Source organism: Neltuma alba, unplaced genomic scaffold (assembly GCF_004799145.2).
Source record: "Neltuma alba isolate B1F8T4 unplaced genomic scaffold, ASM479914v2 tig00001095_pilon, whole genome shotgun sequence".
NCBI lineage: Eukaryota > Viridiplantae > Streptophyta > Magnoliopsida > Fabales > Fabaceae > Neltuma > Neltuma alba.
This window is the reverse complement of record NW_021632324.1, coordinates 38247-47588: the sequence shown is the minus strand read 5'-3', so window position 1 is coordinate 47588 and position 9342 is coordinate 38247. Positions and strand designations below refer to the sequence as shown.

Genomic DNA, 9342 nt, shown 5'->3' with positions numbered 1-9342 from the left:
GACCGAGCGGACATTATGGGACTCGAGAGCTCTGACAACGCAGACCCATTCTTTCTCTCATTGTTGCCGATTCCTAATTGGCCATCTTCCCCAGAGCCCCTGAAAGGGGGAAAAAAATATCGGAGTAAACAACTGTTACGCATGCATAACCAGAAAAGTACAAGCATGCAAAGCACAGGGGGGCACAACCAAGCAATGATTGCGGAATCGGGAGCCATGAGAGAGAGAGAGACTAGGGAGTGTAGCTGAAGAGAGCAGAAAAGGAAGCTTTCTGGGCAGTGTTGGGTGAGCGTGTGAGCTGCGAACCGAAGGCGCACTCAATGACAGCGAATAGGATGTGGGAGCACGCGTGAGTGGAAATGAGAAACGTGGGTCTTGACCTTAAACGATGTCGTCGCATAGGGACGGTCGTCTGTCACACAGCCACTCACTCAATGCAACGCTTTTCCCAAAACAAGGTCTTCAATTTTTCAAGGGAGAATTCCAGTCAAGGTCCGTAGAAGAGAATTTATACCAGTGAATCTTAAAACATTCTGAAATATCATTGTAGGATCAAGGAATCAAATTGAAATTAAAACTAAGAATAAGATTACAATAATACCCCTCACTTTATTTTTTAAAAAAATAAATATTAATGGACGCAACTGTTCTAGCCACCGGAGGTCGGAGGTTCGGCTATCGGCGCTCCGATGGCCGCCGTCGGAGGCTAAACCTCTGATAGCCATTATTATAGCTCTGGTGGTTAGAGTTTTTTTTTTATATAAAAAAAAAAGTGGCCAAGCAAAGGTTTGAACCCATAACCCCTTAGCACACCAAAAGTAATGTAACCACCAAACCAAATAAACCATTCAATTATATGATGCAAATAAAAACATATATAAGAAAACAAACATAATTGTCCAAATATAAGTGAATAAGTAAAATTAGACGATTTACAAGTGAAATTCAGTGATTTACAACAAAAATTAAGCAATTTACAAATAACATAACATAATAAAATTCACAATCCCAAATACAAGCGTTTAAGTACAAATGAGTAAGTAAAATTTGAACATTTACAACAAAATTTATGAATTTACAGCCCAAATTTAGCTATTCACAAAAAACACAAAAGAATTTATAATCCAAATGTAAGTGTTTGAGTATAAATGAACAAGTGAAATTCAGCAATTCACAACAAAAATTTGGCAATTTACAAATAACATAATAGAATTCACAACCCCAAATGCAAGTGTTTAAGTGTAAATGAACAAGTGAAATTTGAAGATTTACAACAAAAGTTTATGAATTTACAAGTAAAATTCGACAATTTACAAGTGAAATTAGATAACTTACAAGTGAAATTTAGCAATTTACAATAAAAATTTGGCAATTTACAAATAACATAATGGAATTCACAACCCTAAATACAAGTGCTTAAGTGTAAATGAGCAAGTGAAATTTGAAAATTTACAACAAAAGTTTATGAATTTACAAGTGAAATTCGATAATTTACAAGTAAAATTCGACGATTTACAAGTGAAATTCAACGATTTACAATAAAAATTAGGTAATTTACAAATAACATAATAGAATTCACAACCCCAAATGCAAGTGTTTAAGTGTAAATGAGCAAGTAAAATTATCGAATTTCATTTGTAAATCCACAAACTTTTGTTGTAAATCTTCAAATTTCACTTGCTAACTTATACTTAAACACCTGTATTTTGGATTGTGAATTCTATTATGTTATTTGTAAATTGTCAAATTTTTGTTGTAAATTACTGAATTTCACTTGTAAATTGTCGAATTTGACTTGTTTACTTATACTCAAACACTTATATTTTGGATTGTGAATCCTTTTGTGTGTCTTATGAATAGCTAAATTTGAGTTGTAAATCTATAAACTTTTGTTGTAAATCTTCAAATTTCACTTGCTCATTTGCACTTAAACACTTGCATTTGGGATTGTGAATTTTATTATGTTATTTGTAAATTGCCTAATTTTTGTTGTAAATTGCTGAATTTTACTTGTAAATCGTCTAATTTCACTTGTTAACTTATACTTGGATAGTTGTGTTTGTTTTTATATATATTTTTATTTGCATCATATGATTGAATGGCTTGCTTGGCTTGGTGATTACATCACTTTCGGTGTGCCAAGAAGTTATGGGTTCAAACCTTCTCTTGGCCACCTTGTTTAAAAGTTTAAAAAAAACTCTGGCCACCGGAGGTCCAACCTGCGATGGTGGCCACCTGAGCGCTGGTGGCCGGACCTTTGACCTCCAGTGGCCGGAACAATTGCATCCATTAATATTTATTTTTTAAAAAAATAAAAGTGAGGGGTATAATTGTAATCTTGCTCTTAGTTTTAATTTCATTTTGGTCCCTTAGTCCTGCAATGATATTTCAGAATGTTTTCGGGGTTGACTGATATAAATTATCTTCTGCTGTCCTTAATTGAAATTTTCCCATTTTTTAATGGATTAATGTGCACAAAAATTTTGAAATTTAATATTATCTAAATTTTAAAATCATAATGGCCAAATTTTTTTTTAAAGTAATAACAATTTTGTCTTCTTTTATTAAAAAAATTAATATTAATCATTAAAATAAATACATTAACCATTCACATGTTTGATAGCGAGAGACAAAGTTACAAACTTACAATGATTTAAAATTTTTAAGATAATACTCCTCCGGTCCTTATTATAAGACCCAATTTGACTTTTTATTTGGTCCTAATTATAAGACCCAATCCATTTTGTCTCTTATATTTATGTATTTTTTTTCCAAGATAATCCTTCTAATAATGATAGTTTTAGCCAATATACTTAATTAGCAAGGATATTTTAGGAATGACAACACTTATTTATTATAAATAACCAACTTAACTTACTTCCTTAATCTCCTCAAATAAGTTAATTAGGTCTTATAATTAGGACCGGAGGAGTACTAAACTCAAAAAAGCTGTTAAATGTTCAGTACTCTTAAATAAAAAAAATTCAGAAATAAAATTGGAACTTAACTCTTTTTTAATTATTAATTCATTTCATGCGCCGAATTAGATAAGAAAATAAAAAAATATCCAATTATACGGGAAGGATAATTAATCTTGAGTATAATACAAATAAAATGTTGGAACTTGATTTTGAAAAAATCTCAAAAAAATAAATGTTAAGTTTCAAAATTCTAAATCAAATTATTATATTGGTAAAAAAAATGACTACACTCAAAAAGTAAATGATAATGCATTTTTGTAGTAATTCTTGATTTAGAATTTTGAAATTTAACAGTTATTTTTTTTGGATTTTTTCTTGGGAAAATGACAATAAAATACCACCTGAATTTCAAAAAGACAAATAAGGCACCTGAATAAGCAAAATGACATATAGGGGACTGAGTACCAATTTGGAATTCAGATTTTTGGCCAAAAGACCAAAATGCCCTGTCTGAAAGTGAGAGGAAGGAGAGAGGAAGACACTGATGAAATACGGGAAGGAGAGAGGAGGAAGACGCTGATGAAATCGGGAAGAAGAGAGGAAGGAGAGAGGAAGACGCTGATTTTCGATGGGTTCCCACAGCTTAAAATGTTATTGCCTAGCATTTCTCTAAAAAATTTTGGTTCTGTCTCTGTTCTTCGCATAAAACCATTTTCAGAGAATGTGAAGCTGTTGGAAAGATGAACTTGTGGGAAAGATGAAGCGAAAATCAGAAAACAATGGCAAGCAATTACGTAACGTAACTGCTGTCATATGCCTGCTGGTTTTTGGTAAATCCCACTACGTGAATGGTAAATTTCACTATACATGTAGTTAATTATGAAAGTTAATAGTTCAATGTTTATTGTGACGTACTTCAAATGCACGTTCACTGAATGATTTATTTATGCTTATAAGTTGCCTTTCCGGTGAAAACAGGTTTACAAAACCCATTAAAGAAGTAGTTACTTTCACTATAAAAGTTGTAAATCCCAGTATATGTTTTGTAAAATTCAACGTGAAATTTTATTAGTTTTTACAAACAAGTTGTTTATCTCCTGAAAACATGTTGCAAAACCCATTAACAAAGTAGTCACTTTCACTACAAAAGTTGTAAATCACAATATGTATTTTGTAAAATTCATAATTAACTACATGTATAGTGAAATTTACAACCACTATAGTGAAAATGACCACTTCTTAAATGGCTTTTGCAATCAGTTTTCAGGGGATGGACAACTTGTTTCTAAAAACCAATAAAATTCCAAACTGAATTTTACAAAACACACAGTAATATTTACAACTTTTATAGTGAAAATGACCACTTCTTAAATGGCTTTTGCAACCAGTTTTCAGGGGATGGGTAACTTGTTTCTAAAAACCAATAAAATTCCATACTGAATTTTACAAAACATAGAGTGATATTTACAACTTTTGTAGTGAAAATTATCACTTCTTAAATGAGTTTTGCAACCTCTTTTCAGGGGATGAGCAACTTGTTTCTAAAAATCAATAAAATTTCACACTGAATTTTACAAAACACACAGTGATATTTACAATTTTTATAGTGAAAATGACCACTTCTTAAATGGCTTTTGCAACCAGTTTTCAATGAATGGGCAACTTGTTTGTAAAAACCAATAAAATTTCACGTTGAATTTTACAAAACATATACTGGGATTTACAACTTTTATAGTGAAAGTGACTACTTCTTCAATGGGTTTTGTAAACCTGTTTTCACCAGAAAGGCAACTTATAAGCATAAATAAATCATTCAGTGAACGTGCATTTGAAGTACATCACAATAAACATTGAACTATTAACTTTCATAATTAACTACATGTATAGTGAAATTTACCATTCACGTAGTGGGATTTACCAAAAACTAGCAGGCATATGACAACAGTTATGTTACGTAATTGCTTGCCATTGTTTTCTGATTTCCGCTTCGGTTCACTCCCTCTCACACTACAAATCCTTTTTCCCACAACCAAAATCAACAATCTCTACAAAATGGTGATGCGAAGGAGTAAGATAATAGCATTTCCAACATTCTTCTTTCCTTCTTCCCGCATTTCATCAGCGTCGGTCTTCCTCTCTCCTTTCTCTCACTGCGTCGGTCTTCCTCTCTCCTTTCTCTCACTTTCAGCGTCTGTCTTCCCGCATTTCATCAGGGCATTTTGGTCTTTTGGGCCAAAATATGAATTCCAGATTGGTACCCAGTGCCCTATTTGTCATTTTGCTTATTCAGGTGCCTTATTTGTTTTTTTGGAATTCAAGTAGTATTTTATTGTCATTTTCTCTTTTTTCTTTTATTTTTTTGAAATTTTTAAATTGATTGAATTAGGTCAATCCCAACTACTATCTTTTACATTTGACTCAAGGACTACATTTTTTTCACTAAAAAAAAAGGACTACATTTCTTTATCACTAATTTGGTCGTAATTTTTTATAGTGAAAACACATAACTATTTAATGTTTTCTTTTTAAAAAAATTTGGATAAAACATGTTGAGTATGCCCCATGAATAAGATGAAGAGGAGGATACATTTTCGGTCAACAAGAAGAAGAGTATATATTTGACGCGTTTCACCGAAGAAAACATCAGAGAGAATGCCACGGCAAGCCTCCACTGTAATGGCTTCACCCCTATTTATAAGTTGCTTTTTATATTTTTACATAGATTAAAAAAAATTAAATTTTATTAACTTTTATTTAAAATTAATAAATTTTTTATTTTATCTATATTTAATATATATTACATCTCATATAAACAAAGTTAACACAATAATAAATGAGGGATAAAAATTGACAAAAAAATAAATAAAAGATAAAATTATATATTTATATAAAAAAATTTCTCAATACCCCATAAATAGAATAAAAATATATATTTTTTCTGTCCTATAAATAATACAAGAGGAGTTCCTCACTTTGCCTTTGTTGCATGAACATTTTTTGTTCAGCCACATAATAAATGAGATACTTGTCTATGTTAGTAAAACTCCTAATTTTTTTAATACATTTATCAAAATAATATTAAATGTTATTCCAGTATTGTTAGGTTGCATTGAGAATATTTTTTCTAACTTATTCTGCAAAGTTATAACAATTTTGTACTCCCCTTAATCCTTCATATAAATTACTTTCTAAAATATTATTTTCGATTTTTAATATAAGATTTTGCATTGTAAAATAGATCTTAGTACTATATGCAGTAGTATTTTTGTAGTCATAGATATGAGTCAATTTTTTGTTTGCACAATTATGGAAAAGATTAACACATTGAATTTTTTTCCCTTCACAAATACCTTATTGATTGTGTTGTTGAAAGAGATAATATAAGAAAAAGTAAAATATACATTTAGTCATTTAACTTTATACAAGATTTTGGTTTATCAATTAACTTTAAAAAACATATATTTGGTTCTTTAATCCTAAAATCATTAGACTTAAACGATAATTATTTATAATAATAATGCTTGTTCTAAAAATTAAACTTACTATATTAATATTTGAGAATATTTTATCAGCATTTAAGATATTAATATTATCATTTTTTGTTAATAATTTTAGGATTAAATAACTAAAAGTATACTTTTTAAAGTTAAGAGATCAAATTGAAACTCTTTATATAATTAAAAGACTAAATATATAATTAAGCCTGTAAGAAAAAACATTAATTATAACCAAAATAACAGTTTTATACTCATCATATAATTATTTAATACATTTAATAAACATAAAATATTTTAATTAAAATAAGTAGAATTATATATATATTTTATATTTTCCCCTTTTCCTAGTAATAGCTCCTTGCCTCAGGGGGTGTTTGGATAGAAACCAAACCATGGTTTCAGAAGTACTTTTACGGATTACGAAGTAAATATGTGGAGGAGGTTACCTCGTTTTGCGGAAAAGTGATTCTGAAACCTGAGTTTTGGTTTTGCCAAACACCCTCTCAGACTCACAGACAAACCCAGCAACACGAGGCGTCCCACTTTTCAGACACTCGATATCAAGGAGCACTGAATCGTTTCAAGCTCTCGGATTATTCTCTCAAGCGTAATGGGTTTCGTACAAGAGGCGCGCGATAATCACGTCAAGAAAAAAGTTGAAGAAGGTACTGCACTAGTCGTGTTTTTTAAAACCCTAAACCACTATTTGGTTACTGAGGAAGTTGTCATGAAATTATTACGAATTCAGAGATGCACGGGTTTCGGGGTTTTTCACATTTTACCTTGTTCTTACCTGGAAAAATTGAAAGTTGTATCAATGCAATTACACCGCACATTGGTTTTGGGTGCTTTTTTTACTGAATTCAACATAAAATTCTTGTGACGTGAGAAGGCACGTGAAAATTTGACTTTGCTGTGCAACTGTACTCTTCAGTTATCATTTATAAGTGTGTTGATGATTTCCTGTATCAACAATTTGCCAGCTTTACGCAGCAAAATGAAGCAGAAGGCACTAAAGGAATGTGATCACTACACCGCAAAATATGCTCAATGTGCTTCAGGGAGAACGATTTCAGTTGTTTGGCAATGCCGCAAACAAGCTAAAGAATTGAATGATTGTCTTCATCGATTGTAAGTTCTGTTATTATGTTCATCAGGCTTTTAATTAAAAGCTTTTATTCTTACAACAAAAACAGGTTCTTGAAAAATGAAATTCAATTTTGGAAGGCAAGTTGATGAAATCGGAGTTTGATATGTCAGTGAAATCGGGTAGGCCGTTAGTTCAGCAATTACAAGATTAAGGCGGTGTTTCAAATTGACATTGTTGATTATTTATGTTCTAACTGGCCAAACTTCTAACATTAAGAAAAATTATATTTGCGCTTATTGCATGGGCGCTTTTGGTATTGGTTTTGGAGGAATAGAGATATTTTAAGGCTCTTTGTTTTCTGTACAGCTGTTGTGGGATAAATTGTATATATAACTTCTCTCCTTTTGCACCTTGTATTTTTAAGGAAACCATCCCATCGAGTATACTGAGGATTGATTGCCCCCACCCCATTTTTGGCTGCCTTTGCTTTGGGGAATATCTCTTAAAACTTCTACTACAAGGCAAATGAAAAGACATAACTAGGCTTACACTTTCATACGTGCAACAATGAGTTAGGTTCATATATACAAGTTTTCAGTATTTCTGCTCCAAGATATATATGCTGACTACCATTCCATTTTGTTTCGGCATAACATGTTGACCCTAAATTTGCTTACATAACTTTATTATGGAAATCCATTGAATGCCATAGTTGTCAATAAATATAGTTGCTTTTATGGAAGATGTAAGGAGAAAAGTAGTGTTCAAAGACCACACACAGAGACACACACACGTGAGATCAAGGTTTCAAGTTAATTATCATTGCTATTTATTTCTTATTGATTGAAAATATCAAGATTATTGATCTTATTGCTATACACCAGTTATATGTTAGATCTTATTTTCCATGGACTAGAATGAGTAACCAAACTTGCAAAGATTAACATCCTACCCTTTCGGATGTAAGTAATAGTCTTCCTAGCCTCATTCATAAAATAAATGTTTCTTGAGGAAAATGCCACAGTCACTTGCCAGTCAAGGCAATGTTTTTGGATATAGTTTCCAATATCAGTCGCCGATCTCATATGGCTGACAATAAACCTCCCAACTCACTCCTGAGTCCAGACTAAAGGGAATCCAACCAATCTTTTCTAACCACTGTCCTCTGTGCAGCACTCACCAGAGTCCTAAAATGAGAGAAGAATCAAAGATAGTATCGCTGATACTAGAAGGACTAGATTGGTTCAGAGTTATATGGCCAACCGAGAAAGTGAAATAATAATCAATGTCGCCATCCTAAAATCAGAAATTTAGTATATGGTATATTTGTTTCTTTTGAGACTGTTCTTATCAATTGCTTTTAGTGTAATGCTTCAGGGTGACTATGGATGTGGAGTTGATTTTCTTTTTCTTTTTCAAATTTTTTGTTCTTTTCCCAGCACTAATGATGCTGTTTTAGAGGAAATGAAGAAAGAATACATTCTACAGCACAGCAGTGAAGGCTCTGCAAGAATATAGATTTGATTTCATTGGGGATTGGCCTAATCATTGAGCAACTGTTTCTACAATTGTTCCACAAAGCATCCGCCAAAAACGTGTCATCAATGGATGACTCTTACATTCTAGTTCTTCAGAAATGTAGAATGAGGCCTTCATCATCTCAGTGGATCCACACGCTTGAATTTTCTTCGAGTTTTGTACTAAATGAAGAAAAACTTGTACGAATTTTGCAGATTTATGGCATGGATTTTTACTCGCTACCTGAGATTGTTGAGGAATTCAATTTGGGGTTATTTGGTAGTGAAGAACGAGATCGTATTTTGCGTTTCTGACT

At 31.8% G+C, this 9342-nt stretch overlaps 1 protein-coding gene across 1 annotated transcript; it reads left to right on the top strand.

Moving 5' to 3' along the window:
- The first annotated feature begins 6944 nt into the window (after positions 1-6944).
- Positions 6945-9342, top strand: LOC114750466 (uncharacterized protein DDB_G0275933). The gene is made up of 3 exons (XM_028939067.1): positions 6945-7083; positions 7402-7549; positions 8948-9342. Exons 1-3 carry the CDS (start codon positions 7029-7031, stop codon positions 9024-9026), a joined length of 282 nt encoding a protein of 93 aa, XP_028794900.1. The 5' UTR covers positions 6945-7028; the 3' UTR covers positions 9027-9342.

Coding starts and splice junctions, on each gene's coding strand:
- LOC114750466 (XM_028939067.1), top strand. CDS start 7,029: ATGGGTTTCGTACAAGAGGCGCGCGATAATCACGTCAAGAAAAAAGTT. Junction 7,084..7,401: donor CAAGAAAAAAGTTGAAGAAG/GTACTGCACTAG, acceptor ACAATTTGCCAG/CTTTACGCAGCAAAATGAAG. Junction 7,550..8,947: donor AATGATTGTCTTCATCGATT/GTAAGTTCTGTT, acceptor TTCTTTTCCCAG/CACTAATGATGCTGTTTTAG.